Raw genomic sequence first — 17,557 nt, 5'->3', positions numbered from 1 at the left:
CAACTTTCTTTCTTCTACTTCTTCATTTTAATTGATATATATTTATTTGGGAAGTGTTCCTATTTTGTGTGTGTTTGACGTGCACGCGCCCGCGCAAGTGTGTGCGTGCGCTGTGGGCTCTACTTGATCTGTTGTTTGTGCAACACAATCACATTTCTTTTAAGCGACAGGGTGTCTAGACACACACGTGACCGGGCGCGTCAATGCGCACTGGAGACTGGAGACGGAGCAAGGGCACCCAAACCATCCGCCTCATTTACAGACAGAGAGCCCTTTACCCCCCAACGAGATCACTCGTCGGCTCGCTTCCCTCTTCACTCAGCCACGGAAACTTCGTGCGAGATACGAGGTTGGATTATTTTAACTGGAAGGGATTCGACTGCTAAAATAGGTTACCAGACTCGGTGCGTGGACGCAAAGCGAAGGGTCTCTCTCGCTCTCTGTGTGGCTTTGCAAACGCAACTCAACTCGGGTGAGACGTTCAGACGTGGATTTGGTCCCAGGCTCTGTGGACGAGGCTCACGCCGGCCAGCAGACCACATCCTCGGCATACAGAGACGATAACGGATAATAATAATAATAAAAAAAAGCCCTTCGCCAGCCCGGTGGAGAAAGCCCTGCTCTGTGCAGTCGGATCAAGGATCTTGTGGATTAATGCTCTTCAAGACCCAGCGACGAGCGTCGGTTTTCATGGGATAACCGCGACAGTGTTGAGGTTTAATTAGGCCCCTTTGCTCCAATATTTACCTCATATAGTTGGCATTTATAGCAGGATTTTTGACAGTATTTATTAGTTGAAAATCGCCACGGAGTGTGTGTTTTTATAGGGGTCAGTACACAGCGCAATAGGTTGCACATCATCAGCTGAAAATTGTAACACGCATCTTGGTTGCAGTAGCCTAGGTTTTTTTTCTCCCCGTTGTTTCGGCGTGTAAGCTGCTAGACTCATTATTAACCAGTGCTGAAAGGCTGATGGTGATGGTAGTTTATCCCCGGAGGGAAAGCTGACTGTCCCGTGAAGCCCGACTGCTTTCCGCTGATCTAGTTTGCAGGAGCAAGCAACAGAGACTGGCGCATGCTACAGATTTCCTCTGCTTATCCAGCTCCCAGTTTTTCCACCGTATTTTCTCAGGCTGCTTGTCATTGCCTGGACTCGGATCCCGGAATCTTCATGATTTGCGGACACCATGCTCGTTTTTTAGCCGGGAAACCCTCTTTTCGTCCCGCATGTTTAGGACCAAACGATCGGGGCTCGTCCGGCGACTCTGGAGGAGCCGTGCGCCCGCGGAGGGCGACGGGGAGACGGATAGAGGAACGCATGGCTCCGGGGGCTGCTGCATGGGCAAAGCGACAAAGGTGGCCAAGTCCAACGCAGGGTCGGAGGCTGAATTGAAGGCGTTGACCCACTCGGTACTGAAAAAGATCAAAGAGAAACAATTAGAGGTGCTTTTGCAGGCGGTGGAGTCCAAAGGGGGTGCCCGAAGCCCCTGCTTGCTCCTGCCCAGCAAAGTGGACGCCAAAGTGGGTCAACAGTCTTACTCTCTCCCCATGCTGCTCTACAAAGTGTTCAGGTGGCCGGACCTCAGGCATTCCTCGGAGCTGAAGAGGCTGTCTTGCTGTGAATCCTACGGGAAAATCAACCCAGAGCTCGTTTGCTGCAACCCGCACCACATGAGCAGGCTTTGTGAACTTGGTGAGTTAGATTATTTTAATAGCCTTATTTCTTCTCTTTTTTTTAAGTCTAATGTGCTGAAATTGTGTTAAATTCTCAGGTGGTCGGGGCTTATTTTAAATCAAGTTCAAACTCAGACACATTGACATCATGTCAAAGAGTTACCAGACTCCTTAAGGGCTAATTAGCCTAATTCAAATGACATCACCTCCCTGGCACAGTGGTCTTGAGTTTCCATAAGGTCAAACTTGACCCAAGTGCGTGACAAGTGGTCCTTTTCATCTAGTCGGAAGTGTGGCGTCATTATATTTATGTTCTTGTTTTTACATTGACATAGCTTTTTTTTTTTGTGTGTGTGTGTGTGTGTGTGTTTTGATGTATTATTACACTGCCTCCCAGCTTTAAAAAACACGTTTTTTTAGGCGCTTTAAATGTGCCAAAGGACTTAGATGAGCAACTCCATCAAAGCCCCGCTTTGCAAACAAACAGGCTGGCTGCTATTTCAACATTTCATAATTGGCATTTCCAAAGTGCAGAGCGACTCAGCCAGAGCTTCACAGTCTTTCCACGGGGAAGTTTCCAGCCTCTCTCTCTCTCTCTTTCTCTGTATGCGTATGTGTGCGTGTGTGTGTGTGAGTGAGTGTGTCTGTGCGCGCTTGCTTGGCGTCCCGGGCCAAAAGAGGCCCGTATCTCAGTTTGTCCTAGACGCTGATAGTGGCCCTTCTGGCGCCAGGCGGCCCCCTGTTTATCTGCCTGCCAATGAAAGGCAATAGCCGCCCGGCCGGCCTCACTGCCTGCCTCTCCAGGCGGAGCTGACAGACACAAATCTTTTCCCCCCTGAAGAATGACAACTCTTATCATAAAGTTTAGATCTCTCCCTTGTTTTTTTTTTTCTCATGCACTGCTTCTTTTTTCCCCCTTCCGAACAGAGTCTCCTCCTCCTCCATATTCGCGCTATCCCATGGACTATCTTAAACCACCAGGTGAGCTTGATGTACACGCACAAACACTTGAACACACATGTATATATGTTTCTTGCAAGATATTCACAACTAAACGACCATATTGTATATATTATTTCAAATGCTGTCCACATTTGCATTACACAGCCATGTAGTCTTCACTAGCCCTGCAGTGCATTTGTGTGTGTAGGAAATGGCTCCACGTTATGTTGTGATTTATGATAGCAGTGGAGTGGCACGCCTGGCTGGCTGGCCAATTCCATCGTGGCTGGCAGCCAGGGCAAGGCAATACAAAGTTGAGATACCAGCTATAGACTGACTGGCACATCACCAGGGGCAGTGTGCATGTCTGAGGGGAGGGAGGAGGGGTTTGTTTGTGTGTCCATCTATCTATTGTGAATCGCAGCACTGAGAGAGACAGACAGACAGCAGAGTCTCTGGAGCCAGCCAGCCTTTATCAGCTGAAATGATCAGCAGATTAAGGTTTAGTGCTTGTGTGTGTGATGGGGGGGTGTCATCATCCCACTTCAGTGTTTAGATGGATTTTAGGGAAAAGGAGAGGGTGCTTAAATGCTTCCACACTTTAAGCATTGGGATAGCAACACTATTTTGCACAACACATTTTTTAACCTAATGGTTTTCTCTCTCCACCTGTGCCGGGCTCCACTCGCTGCTCTGCCCTTTTGCCACAAAATGCCGTCAGGTTATGTCATCGCCCACGAAGTCATTTGTGAAGTGTGTTAGATTTCACACTTTAACCAGAATAGACTAAAGAAGGAGAGGCAGTTTTTCTTTTCGAGCTGCACAGAAGATGACAGTGTGTTGGACTGTAAAGCCCCCTGTTTTTAATTATCTCAATCTCTCCCTTTGCTCATTTAGCCGTCTCGGTGTCTATTAGTGCAGAAAGAGCTCAGAGTTTAACAGCCGACCAGCCAGTCAGGAGGAGAAAGTGGCTTTCAGTGAGTGGAAACAATAGGAAGTCATTGCAGCTGCAGCTGCGGTTCTTCAAAGCCCCCCTTCGCTTTGTCATCCCTATTTACCCTGCACTGACATTAATGTTGCACTTGAAAAGCAGTTCTCAGATCTTAAATACAAGTAGAATTGATCTAAAATGAAAGCAGCAAAATCCCCATTACCTACAACTCATTGCTGACTTGGTGGGACTCGTCGTAGGGTTGGCGTGGGGTCTCTGTATGTGTTCAGCTGGAGACTTTCCAGTCATTAGAGGAAACAAGAAGGTAAATAGGAAATGCAAGTGGGATGCAGACAAAGGAAATGATTATACAACACATGTTACCACCCTGTTTCCCCTCTTGGGGGGAACTGACAAAACTTGAATTGTTGTAATTGCATGGGAATTAAATGGGGCCAACAAGAGCAACAAGTGTAGAAAAATATCAGGTCTCAAGTTTAAAGTTTAATTATTAGTCTAAATTATTTTTTCATTCATGTCTCTAGTCCACCTGTAGTTCTGCTGTATCCTGTAAGTCAGTGCAGCAACAGCTTTGGCTTATCAAAGCTGTTGCTTATCAATGTGACTGTTTGTATTTGTATAGATGGGAAAAAAAGGGGAAATACATATCAATCAGACAATACAGCGTGATGGAAGGCACACACACACTTGCACACACGCGCGTCAGATGAGCTTATCATGCTGAAAGATGGGGCAGGGAAGCTGTCAGTCATCAACTCCTTCCCATTACCAGAAGTCATTTCAATTTTCTGTACCGATTTCTCTGTATTTGCTATAAATCAGGCAGTGTTAACTCATCAGAGAATCTGCATATCAACTCTGAAAAGGCAATTAGATGTTCACATGAGGCAGAAGAGCAATGGATTTTATGATGCTGCTTTTATGATGCCAGTGAGCAGGAAGTGGGGTTATATGTGTCAGGGTGCCTGTCCTGCTCCAGCTGCAGCGGTCAATATGAAAGCAGCCTAGACATGAAACGCTACCTTGTTTCAGCTCATGGGAATATAAATCACACACTGTTTGGCTCTTTCTCCCTGATGCCCCCTCAACCCTGTGGTCAGCTGTGAACTGTTGCCCGGGAGACCAGGGCAAGGCGTGTTGGCAGCCAATGAAAGCGATCAAGCTGGGTTATGCCCGTGCATCTCGTTAACGTGACCGCAGCAGCACGGGCCGCGTCCGGAGGGGGCAGGGTGGAGGAGAGTGGGGCTCACAGTGAAACCGCTCTGGTCACCGCTTCATAGTTACTGAGGCTCTGCTCGGGCAAACTGGAGGCCTGTATATGTGGATTAAATTGTCCTAACCGTCAGCATCCTTTGCCGCCTCAAATCAAAGAAATAGTTGCTTTAGGGTTTTTACTTTCGGTGACATCTGTCCATTTGGCTTCCATTAGCCATCAGCCAGAGTGGAGGCGACTGCTGCCACACACAGTACATACAAGGTGTAGCGCAGTGCTGACGTGCAGCAAAAGGAATGTATAATTAGTGAAGCTACCAGCGACTAGCCTGCTCCCAGCGGTGTTCTGCTCACTGCTCTGCTCAGCACACACAGTGATTCTGTTAAAGCTCCATTCAGGTGTCGTGTTGGAACTAGCCTACATTGCAGGTCTTAGAGGGAGTTAAGAACACAGATGCAAAAGGGGCACAAGGGAAAAGAAATGACATAAAGAGGATTTATAGCAGCTTTTGAGGCATGTGTAAGCTCCGTGTTTTTGTCGAGGTGGAGTGTCTTTGGCACATGTTTAAAAGAAGGAGGAAAACAAAACAATTATCAGACAACTAGGACCCAGATTAGACCTCTAATATTTGATCTTTATTTGGTTATTGAGCTGGGATCAAAGTGTCCATCCCAAACTCCGCCTCGGTCATTAGCAGAAAGAAGACAGTTCTTTCTAGATCAACAGATCGTCTGTGCAGAGAAGCAGGGCTCACATTCCTGCCGAAGCAGTGGATTATGTGGGATTATCAGGGGTGTAAGAAATTCTCTGCTGTAAATCTTCTGTGTGTGTGTGAAAGAGTGGAGTGTGAGCTTCATCGTCAGCGTCTTCATTAGGCATTGATTTCACCCGAGTGATTGACGGCCTCACAGCTGCTGCGTTGCCGTCTCCCCTCACACACATGCAGAGGCTCACAGGAACACACTGAGCACTAATTCAAACCCTCTCTTCCCATCTTTCCATTAGATTCTCCAGACTCTGGACCTTCATCCAGTGACACTGGAGGAACTACATACTCAGCCCCTGTGGGGCTTTCAGGTAAATAGTCCTACAAACATGTCCCCTGTTTATATCACCTATTTTTCTACTTTTCCTCCATATCATTTTCCTCCTCTGTTTTCTTTTCCTTCTCCTTTACATTCCTCCCAACACACACATCATCTCCCCTCCATACTTGTGATGATGAGGCAGTGATTGTGGGGGCCCCTGCTTCCCCTCTGTAATAAAAAAGCCAGTGAGGGAGGGTGGTGTAGTTCTCCCACATCCACATAAATTCCTCCCTCCTGGCTCTTTGAACAACGCTCCTCTCTTCTCCTCTTCTCTCCCATTCCCTCTCATCCCTTTCCGTGTAATGTTGTAATAGAAGACAAACACGCCGGGCTGTTGTTTGTAGAATAGTATGTTCAGTGCGTGTGGTATTGTAGGAAAAAAAAAGGCAGGCTTTATTTGACATTTCAGTGTTTGTTTTGGTATGTTTGCGTGTACAGGGGAAGTCTTTGTAGATGGTTAATGCTCCTCTGGGCTCTGTGTGGATAAGAGTGAGACACAGGCGCCTTTCTTTCTTCCAGCTCTCATGCAGGACATGTTTCAGCCTTCCTCAGCTTTTCCCCTATAATCCCCTTTGGCAGTGTCGCCTTCCTTACCCATGGCCTAGTCCGCAGGCTACAGAATACGATGATGCTCATGAGAGAGTTTGCTCTCCACTGCCTCAGATTGCTCTGTGCTTTGCTTTGCTTTACTTTCCTTTGCCTCAGATGGTTCTCATTACTGGGCCTTTAAAGCCTGTTTTATGTCAGTTGGTGTTCGTTGCCCATTTTCCCCCCGCCTTTGTTTGGTGGTCAGAGGGGGTGGAGGGTTTAGCGTGCCTGTGTGTGTCCGTATATGGGGGGGGGGTCAGAGCAATGCTTTAAAGAGCAGAGGATCCAAGAATCAGCCTGTCCTCTCCTCCACCGTCAGATGGACACTAAAGTCCTCCCCTTGTGCATTAACTAAAGACATGTTTTAGACAGTTCAAACTGTGAAACCGAAGAAGTGGAGTCTTAACAGACCCCCCCCCCCCCCCCCCCCCCCCCCCCCAGCTCCCTCCCTGAGTTTTTCCCTCACTCAGTAAGGGATACACACTGCCCCTCCTCCTCCTCTTCCACCTCCTCCCCTGTTTTCCTTCCTGGCGAGGATGAAATGACAGCGGCAGCCAGCGCTTTGGTGAATGGGCCTCCTCAGTAAGAGTAGAGGAGGTAGAAAAGTCAGGGCGTGATGGCCGTAGCGCTCTGCCCTCATGATTTCCCTGGCAAGCCAAGGGAAAAAAAAGGCTAATCCATTCCTCTTCTTCCTCCCTCCCTCCTTCCCTGCTTCCCTGCTTTGCTCCCTCCCTCTGGGGCCCTGACAAAAGAAACATGGCTCTCCCAGAGGCCCGCTGCTGACCTTCTAATTCACTCACTCTGCCCTTTTTATGTTCTTCTTCAGACATATTTACAGAGAGGAGGGAGGCTCTAAAGAGAGGAGAAAAGCAAAGACTTGAAGTCAGCAAGAGTCCTGCAACTTTTTGCATTGTATTAGAATAATTAAGACCTTGTTATCTTTGAGAAAAAGCCAGACTGGATTGGTTAAGCAGCTGCTATCGAGCTGCACCTCAGCAAGAGTAGATAATTGCCTCGAAAGAAATCCTTATTCATCTAAAAACATAGTTCAAACAGAGTTGTGGAGAGGGTGTCCTTCCCTATTTATGCATCCTGGAAAAAGCCTGGATCATTCGGGCTGGAAAGAGTTAAATGAACTGCGACAGCGACAAGCGCAAATGCAAACTAGGCTGCCTGCCAGGCTAGCAGCTCCAAAGCTCCCCTCGCTGGCTCACGTCATCAGCTTGGAACAGAGCAGAGAGGAAGGGAAGAGGAGAGGACGGTGGAGCCGGGTGTCGGGGCACCGATCTTGGTTTAAGCCGTAGTGAGGACTTAGCTCAGGGCTTTAGGTTCACCCAGGAACTGAACTACAGAGATCAGAGGAAGGATTGTGAAATTCAGATCGGGTCAGGGTTAAGAGGGCGCTGGAGTGTTGGTTATGAATTTGTGGAGTGTTAAGTAACTTTGAGTTATGAGCAGCTTAGGTATTCATGTAACCAGAGATCCATTTTGTCAAGCTTAAAGCTTTAAGGGGTGTGGCACAAAATTTCGCTTTTTTTAAAACCTATTTGAAAATCTACCTATAACACCTTTATAAGTTTGGCTACAGGAGGTCTGTGCACTCAGGCTCAGTGCTTCATACAAGTTAGCACTTCTCTCTTTATGATAATGGTTAAACACAAGCAGCTATTGACTGCCTTTTGAATTTAGTCTGGAACCGTCTAGTAAGCAAACAGGGTTAAGAACCTTACCAGACAGTCACTGCTGGCTGCTGTCGTTTTTTTTCCCTGATAATTACGGTTGAGTATCAATACTCAGCTAAAGTGTACACATATACATTAGGTCTTATTTAAAGTCAAATTTTAGACTTCTGTTTGTGCCAGACACTTGAATGTGTAGCATCAGTGTGTCTATGTGTCAGTGGCATGCCTGTTGGTGCCATTGGGGACAGACCCGTCGTGCCTGTGTGTAAGAGGACCCAGTTGGGTTGTGGTGACATGTATCCACACACACACACACACACACACACATACACATACACATACACACATTTTGACATATACACACAGGCAGGCAGATAGAATGACCCGGTGCGAGCCCTGGCGGACAGCCGACTGTCACACAGGCACTTCCTCCCACTGCAGGTTAAATTTAGGCCGAGTTGTATTCTTATACCACCAGCCAGTCATCTCACTCGACAGACAGTCGGCCAGGCCTTCACTCAGTCAATTAGTCATCCAGTGAATAGGCTGGAAGTGTAACCTTCATCAGGGGCTCTCATGGAGATTAAATTTAGTCTTGGCACCTCGGCTCATTAAATCAAACTCGTTCTGCTGTCATAAGTAAGGTCCCAAAGAAATGGCCCATTTTTGGAGCAAACTCGATGAGAGAAAAGGCCTGTGTGTTCTTTTGAGTGCGGTTGTTACATGGTATTTTCACAAAGTGAGGTTTTAAGTAATACCGTAGACAAGATTTGTGATCTTTCTTTCTTTTTTTTTCTTTTTTTTCTTTTTTTTACTAATCCAAAGCAATTAAGAAAGCAGCCCAGAAACAGTGCACCCTCAGTCTCCCTCTTCTCCATCAGCATTCCTGCCATGTTTGGGTTAGCAGGGAGAGGAAAGGGCTGCGCAGGATATGACCTCACGTCTTTGAGGAAAAGGCGAGCGGACAGGGAGGCAGCCGAGGCCTCATCTTGACGGAAAACAAACACTGGGGTGCACCAACCAGAAAGATGGGAGGGTGTGAAACACATTTGCTTTACTTCTACAATGAGAGAAATGTACACATTGCCTGTTCTTTGAAGAGAAAATGAGCGCTTTCTTCCCAGAATCAGTCTATTTTTCTACTTGAACAGTAAGAGGAAGGATAGAAGAGAGAGAAGATGGCGGCTTTGGGTGGAGGGAGAGATGGCCTGTTCTCTGTAATTTGGAGGCTGTGTGTTAGCCAGCGAGTCGAGCAGAGTGGAGCCGGGCCGCTCCGTGCTGGGCCAGGATCTCTCATTACTCCCCACTTCCTCTCCTTGCGCGGCAGCCAAGCCGCCTCCTGGCAAGGGACTTAATTTTGGTTTTGGCCGTCCTCTGTTCCCCACCCTGTGTCATTATGCTGCACAAATCGCAAAAACAGCACACAGAGACAGCAGAGGATGGAGAGGATGGAGGAGAGCGTGCCTTCATTTCATGGTTTGGGCTTTTTCTTTAGCTTCAGATGCTTTCGAGTTGTTGCATTTACAGTTAAAAACGTTACCATACCTTTGCATAGCCCACTCACTGAAAGAAGGGCTATATAGATTGGGCTCCATGCCAAAGCTGGAGGGAGGCCCAGAAAAAGATGAACATTGTTTTGGTTTGTAGTCACTCTGTGGAAGTGGATTTTGACACTACCTCGATGTATGAAAGCATGAACAAGAGAAAGAGAATGTGTGAAGGAGAAAGAGGAAGGGAGGGATCGAACCCCTCTTTAGAAGGATAAAAAAACGGAAATGGAAATAAGTGGAGACATATGCCTGTAAACCTGTGTGTGTGTGTCAGATTTCTTATGTGACACACAGCGCTGCTGTCTCCACCCTCCCGCCTGCTCATTCATGTTGTCAGTTTGTCTTTTGTGTACTCTGGAGCAGTGAGGGGCCTTTGGATGTCTTCGTGACACACTCATTCCTGTCAGTAACCACATCTCTATCAGTACTGGCATAACCATACACTCACAGAGGTCTATAATTACTAATAACAGAGTATAAACTCAACAAAATGCTCAGATCACATACAACTGGCTCTGCTGGTCATCTTTGTCTCTTTTCGTGGTGTTTGTTTTGTTTTTAGTTCCCACGGTGTTTCAGTATCACAACAACACGGTGGATTGTTCGGCTTGTCTGTCCATCTGTCTGTGGTGCCCTGTGTGTGTATGTGTGTGCGCTAAAGGCCTACAGATACTGATCTTGCGGGTAATCTCCTGACTTGCGTGTTTGCAAAAGTGAGCTGATGACATCACTCCAGCCTGCCTGGCACCCTGTTTCCAACTAGCTAGTGTTTATTTGTCCTGTCACCCTGGGAAATCTGGGCTGCAGGGAGTGGTGGTGGTGGTGTGTGTGAGAGAGGGGGTCAGCATGATGAAGTGTTGGAATAAGAACTCAGCGGGAGTAGGAAGGAGGCGTTAAAGGGAAACAAAATGTCCCTCGGTGAAAAAGGATTGCGCTGGATTTTTTTGTGATAATGTGGCTCCAGATGGAAGATGCTGCCGAATTAATTAGGAAAGTTTTTGTGTTTTATCTCTAGCTGAGGAAAACCTCATTTCTGAGAGACATCAAGACTTGTGGATAATGTAATTGAAGCATTTCCTCCGTAGACAGAGGCAAATATTAGGAAAACATGCCATTTCTTCCTCTTATCTCCTCCCGGTCGTGGCCGGATGGTTCATGTTAGTGATGGCGTGTCTGCAGCTCATTCTCTCTATCTGTGTTTCTGCAAGGAGACAGATCTGCAGATAGCGAAACTGTGCCACTCCCCTGTGTGGTTTTCCTGCCATCAGGGCTTATTTAGGTTTCCTGAAATGGGGGAAGGACTTAACAGCTTACGTAACTTGCCACCCTAAAGCGGCACTTCCTCTGTTTCAGCTACTACACCCACTACCACCCATCTGCTTGAGTATTTATCTGCCTTGTTACTGAAAAATGTTGTTTCTTGTTTCGAAGAATGCAAATAATGTGCCTCAACAGCAAATTTGTCTGACTTTGCACTTTTTTTTGTGCTTTGTAAACATTGAAAAATGCCTGCATTTGCTTTTTTATGACAAATCTTAAAAGGAGACGCCACAATTTGATGTCCTTTATTGCCTTTCATGTGTCCACAAAGCTTGATGAACAGCTCATATCACTCGAGTCAGTGTTGGTTGGGGCTGAGGACTTTATGCTTGAAGATTTAAAAAATGTTGATGTGTGATGTTAGAAAGCTCTACTTGAGACCAATTGCTCAACGCTGCATGAGCTGTGTCTTGCACAAGCACTTCGCAGTCTTCACCTGACCTGTCAATGGCCAAATTGAATTGTGGGTAATGCAGGTGAGGGCGTTGAAAAGAAAGGGGATTGTAGAGAATAAAGGAGATGCTTTTGCAGCATCAGTTTTGCTGTAGTGTTAAAGTGAAGCTACTCTTAATTAGCGGAGAACTCTTTAAAGAAAAACAGCGCAATCCAGTTGATGAATAACACAATTAAGCCTGAATTAATGGCATTTCTGTTACTGGGTGATCTACTGCACAATAAGTAACTAGTCACAGGCAAAAGCAGACTGTCATTACCTTTTAGTGCAACGAAAAAAAATGGCTATGGCTTAAACTTTCAAGGCTGTGGTGTTGCATTGATGTGAGACAAGGACAATCCCCTTTCCTCACTGCTACACAGAAACACAACTACTGACCTTTCTCTCTCTGAAGTGGTTGCCTGCCATTTAATTTTTTGCTGAAGCAGAAGGAGAAGCAACGATGCATCAGCAGCCCTCAGCGGACAGCAAGTCTGCTGCTGAGGAGTTGTCTTCACTTTAAAACTCTGAAAAGAAAAATCAATGAGACCAAATATTTTGTGAACAAGAGGGGATAAAGGCTGGGCTTTGACTGCAGAGAAAGACACACACACACAGAGTACTGAACATATACAGCATGGCAGAGAGAACAAAAGGAATGCCTCCAGGGTGACCCTTGACCTCTGCAATAGACTTTCCTCGGCTCCAGAGAGGGTGTTGACTTAGAAAATAAGGTACCGTGAAGAGCCCTTCCTCCCCCCTCGAGCTGTTTCCTTCATGTCTTCCTCATTCCCTTTTTCAGCTGCTGTGTGTGTCTGATGACGACAGGGTCATTACACGTCTGAGCTGAGAGAGGCACAAACACACACAGGGCTCTCAGGAATCGATGCGAGACAGTCCTCAAGTAGCCTCCTCACTATTTACCAATGTTGAAAGTGTTCAGAACTGAAGGCCGGAAATTGAGTGTGTGCGCGCATGATGGTGTAAGCGTGTTACTCTGTGACTGTGCTGACTTCTAAGAATAGCAGCAACCCGGTGTGTCTGTGTGTGGAGTCAGACAGAGGTAATGATTAACCTTTCCAGACTGTGTTTCTGGCCCTACGAGTAGCACCCAGTCTGCCAACCCCCCCACCCTTCTTCTCCCTCCTCCCCTTTGGCCAAGTCCAATTGTCTCAGCTAACATGGCATCCACTCTCTAAAACATCAGGGGAGCTAACACCCTGTCAAATCTGTTGTCTTTGTCCAAAAAATTCTCCATTGCACATGAGATTTCAAAGAAAAGATATTTACACTTGTCTGGAATGTTGCAGTTGCCCACCTACCCCACATTGCTTACAGAACAGAAGCTGATTATCCAGTAAATACCAAGAAAACAGGAGCAATATGCTGTTTTAGATTCCACATCATCGCTAATGTCTAATATCCACATGAGCTCATACCACCTGCTTCTTACAGTTTCTTACATTACACAAACTACCTATAATAAGGCATGTTCTCACTATTATCATCCACAATCACATGACAAAAAAAAACATTTTAGCCCTTCTCTGTGTCTTGCTTTGTAGTAAAGAGTAGGGATGGGGGTTGCATGTGGATCCCATGGGACAAACCAGAATGGGACAGAACAGCAGCAGACAACTGAATGAAGCAGAACAGAAAGGGTTGGGGTGACAGATGGCCACAGGCTGCCAGCTAGTCAGCTTATCTCTTGCGAGGAGAGGCCAGAGACACAAGAGGACTGAAAGTCCGCAGTGCAGACGAGCAGGTGGGGAGGCAGACATCCAGCATGCAGACAGACACACAGACAGATGTACAGACAGGGACAGTAAGTATTCAGGAGCTGGAGCTGATGGACACAAGACACAACTCGGGTGACACAAACACCTACGTGGGGCCCATCTGAAATAGTGTCAGGCTGTAACACGAGGAGCTTGACACCTCCCACACGGTGTATTTAAAAATTAAAAATTCAGTTAAATGAGCCTTGCACTTCGAACAAGGTGTGTTGATACAGGGCCACTCAAATTAATGTGGCCCTCTGTGTGTGTGTGTGTGTGTGTGTGTGTGTGTTCGGCAGCATTACTCATGAGGTGTAAGCTCTTCTGCTGTCAGAACAAGCTGTGAACATACTCTTCACAAGGCGGCGCCCCGCAGATGGAAGAGTCTGCCCGTCTCTCGTTCCCTCTGCTGATATACTGAACATAATGAGTTTGGGTTTGTTTACCTGTAAGAGACATTTGAGCCAGACGGAATACTACACAAGTCTGTTTTAGAAGCCGGGGGCACATTAAAACACATGAGCATTTGTCATCATGTTGCATTATGCAAAGTGTTGGATGCAGTGTTATCAGGAGCTCAACTTAGACATGGGGCGAAATGTCAGCATATCTCGACTGATTATCAGCTCGTCTTTCTGAGGATTGGACTTGTAATTCTCTTTCTTTAGAAAGCGCCAGTGTTACTGTTACAAAGGCAAAGGTTTTTCTTACGCCACTACTTTACTAGCTGACCTTTTTTTTTATTTTCCTTAGTCGTTTCCTTGTCTAACTTCCATGCTTCACTTTTATCCCTCTCTTTTTTTCTCTCTGCTCTGCGGTTCTCACCCGCCACCAGAGTTTTGGAGTGGGAAGGAGAGACCATGAGGCAGGGGAAACGGGGCGGTTAGTGTAGTCCTGAATAGCTGGGTGTTTTCAGGCTGCAATGACAGGCTCAGACAGGCAGCCGCTCTAATGACCTATGACGCCAGGCTCTGTCTCTCTCAGCAATAACAAACACACACACACACACACACACACACACACACACACGCAGGGCCCCACAGGTGAGCTCTACCAGCAGGCCCACTGTCAGCTGTTAAGAAAGTCCAACTCGCCCTTCTCCTTATCATCCTTGGCTTTGCATGTATATGTAAAACATACCAGGATTGGAGACTGTCTGACATCTGCCTGAGACACAAAAGACACTTTCTGTTTCTTATCTTGAAGATAAATTCTTCTTTTCCCTCCATTTAGTCTAAGGTAGACAGTTGGGTACTCAGTTTCCCTTCGCACCCCACGAGGATGGATTTAAGAAAAACTCCCTGAGGCTCAGCTCAGTCCAACTTCAAAGAAGGCAGCCCCTCTTGTTTTATGGAAGGCATGCTTTCAGTTTTGCTGGCCTCCTTCCCTCTCCTCCTCCTTTTCTGCCTCTCCTCCCTTAATGTTGTCTTTTTTCCTTCATTTTTTTTCTTTTCCCTGCGTCTAATGAAGGCTAATGACAGGCCGCTTGGGCCGGCAGAGATCTTGCTGCATTAACATTGCATTTTGTCTCAGACGGGACCTTCCAAATTACCGGTTACATTCACAGTTACCGCCTGCAAGATGAAAGAGGGAGGTCGAATGGGAAGGATGGGCGCAACTGAAATGGCTCCGAGTGGGGCTCTTCCCCCCCCCTTATGTTTATATATACATATATATATCTATGTATACACCTTCCAAGGTTTCTTAACCTTTGCATGTCTCACAGAGGCTGAATTTGTCTAAGGAACAGATGGTTGAGCAGTTGAATGAAGTTGCAGCAAAAAGATGATCACCCTAAAAGGCACAGGAGACACTTAAAAATCAGAGGAAGCAAAGTTGCAAAAGTAACAGTCAAAAAAAATATGTGAAAAGCATTCCTTCTCCTCCCCACCCCGCCTCTTTTCTGTCTTCCTATATTTCCCTTGCGCCTCACTGGCTCCCACTTTTCTGGCTGAGAGTAGCTGGGAGCCAGATTTCTGTGGAATAGAGATATGAAGGGAAAGAGGGATGGCGAAGGAGGCGCTCCAAAGGGGGACAAACTAGGGAGGAGGAGTTTGGAAACTGGAGCATGGCCAACGCTACACTTCTTTTACGCTGGGGGGAAACTTTAGACTGGTGAGGCCTCGCTTGTCAACGATCCAGACACCAGGGTTCGAGAGTTGAGTTGCCTCACTCGTCTGCTAAACATGGTTTATGTGTTTGTGTGAAAGCCCTTCATCTTGTTGCTGTCACAGTTACCGTGGCCTCATCTTTGTCAATCAAAGATGGGCTCTAATTTCCTCCAGCAGGGTGAAGCATTTTGCTGTAGAGACGATCAGGACATCAGGTTGACGTCAGTACACTGTTAGCCACGCCGCTGCAAAAATACAGCGAGCCAGACAGAAGATAAGCATTTAATGCCTAGATAAATATTGTACTGCCTGTGGAAACTTGCTTGGCAGTGTCTCTGAGCTGATTTTCTTGTCTGAACTCCAGGAATTCCAACATGGTTTTCCTGTGTGGCAGAAATTGTGGATGACAGTTTAGTTTTGGCTCTTGACGAAAGCAAATTCTTCATTTCCCAAAACTGGGATAAGGAAGAAGTTGTTCAGATGTAGCAATGCTTAAGTAGTTTGTGGTTTAGATTTCGATGACATCTGATCAGAAGTCTCACATGCACTCATCTTTTCCCCCTCTTCTCTCTTTTTCCTCTTGATCCATTCAAAATGTAGTCTAAAGTTTCATTGTCATTTTCTCAGACCTAACCATGTCCTTCTCTTGCCTCCTTCAGATTCCCTGGCATTGCAGGAGTCTGGTGAACGGGCCCATTGGTGCGTGGTGGCATACTGGGAGGAGAAGACACGCGTCGGGCGCCTGTACTCAGTTCAGGAACCCTCTCTGGACATCTTCTATGATCTACCTCAAGGGAATGGCTTCTGCCTGGGCCAGCTCTGCTCCGAAAACAAGTCCCAACTGGTGCAGATGGTTCGGGCCAAGATCGGCTATGGCATCCAGCTGACGCGCGAGCCAGACGGGGTGTGGGTCTACAACCGCAGCTGCTACCCCATCTTCATTAAGTCGGCCACACTGGACAACCCGGACTCGCGCACACTGCTGGTGCACAAGGTGTTTCCCGGATTTTCCATCAAAGCTTTTGACTATGACAAGGCCGGCAGCCTGCAGAGGCCGAACGACCACGAGTTCACGCAGCAGCCTCGCACGGGCTTTACGGTGCAAATAAGCTTTGTGAAAGGCTGGGGACAGTGCTACACCAGACAGTTTATCAGTAGTTGCCCGTGTTGGTTGGAAATCATCTTCAACACCCGATAGCAGCAGCCTTTCCTGCCCTTCACCCTCACCTTTTTCGTTCTCTCACAAAAAGACTTCAACCCACTTTCCTTTTTTGTTCCAGAGGTTCAAAACACAGAAAAAGAAAGGATTTAAAAGAAGAAGAAAGTATAAAATTCTGACAGACTTTGTTTAATAAATGACTGAGATTTAATTAAATAAGAAGCGAAAAAAAATGTATTTTATGTTATATATAAATATATTATTAATTGTAAATATGAAGACGTTTTATATGCATCATTATTTATGTATTGTGCAATGTGTTGATGAGAAAAAGAAAACAAGATGCACTTTGCTTAATATAAATGCAAAACAAAGAAATGCCAAAATGAAAAAATAAAAAAAAAAATACAAATATTTCTTGTCCAGTCCGTCTTTAGGTTTTTGATGTTTCCATTTGGTTTTACCAATGTTCTCTTTAGTGCATGATTTAGATTAGATTATTGAATTGGATCCGCATGTCAATTCTCTAAAACCCCCCTATTTTGCCTTCATTATAACCAAAGTCAACATTGGTTTAACTTTGTGTAGCTGAGGCACTTTGATGTCGTGCTGTAGATCTTAAAAGCATTTTCCTCCAAGACAAAATGACTCAGACTGTGACACAGTCATAACTCACTGTCGCTGTTCCTGCAGGCTCATTATGCCTTTTAAAATTGTGTCTTTTTCCTGAGTTATTTGGGGATGAATGTCCCTCTTCCTCTCTGTCATTAACCGACTCGTGACATCACAGCCAGGAAGCAGTAATGGCAAAATTCAGGAACCAATAAAGTCAACAGCGGGTCTGGCTTCCTGGAGGAGTCACTTTTGTTTAAATGGCTGATAAGGAAAAGGAATGTCATGTATCAAACAAAGAATTTTGTGCCACACCTGAGGAAATGCAGAAGCACTGGAAAATTACAACTTCAGTTCGAGATGTTGGATCTCTAACAGAGTGTGTGGTTAAAAATGATGGCCTATTTATGCGCATTAAGATCTATGAAAACAAGACAAAACAGATCTCCTAGCAA

General features: G+C 46.2%; 1 protein-coding gene across 1 annotated transcript; it reads left to right on the top strand.

The window, feature by feature from the left end:
- Positions 1-170: 170 nt before the first annotated feature.
- Positions 171-16,904, top strand: smad7 (SMAD family member 7). The gene is made up of 4 exons (XM_075455077.1): positions 171-1,693; positions 2,602-2,655; positions 5,787-5,858; positions 15,991-16,904. The coding sequence occupies exons 1-4, from the start codon at positions 1,228-1,230 to the stop codon at positions 16,527-16,529; spliced, it is 1,131 nt and encodes a 376-aa protein (XP_075311192.1). The 5' UTR covers positions 171-1,227; the 3' UTR covers positions 16,530-16,904.
- The last annotated feature ends 653 nt before the right edge of the window (positions 16,905-17,557 follow it).

Source organism: Odontesthes bonariensis, chromosome 22 (assembly GCF_027942865.1).
Source record: "Odontesthes bonariensis isolate fOdoBon6 chromosome 22, fOdoBon6.hap1, whole genome shotgun sequence".
Taxonomy (NCBI): domain Eukaryota; kingdom Metazoa; phylum Chordata; class Actinopteri; order Atheriniformes; family Atherinopsidae; genus Odontesthes; species Odontesthes bonariensis.
This window is presented reverse-complemented; position numbering and strand designations above follow the sequence as displayed.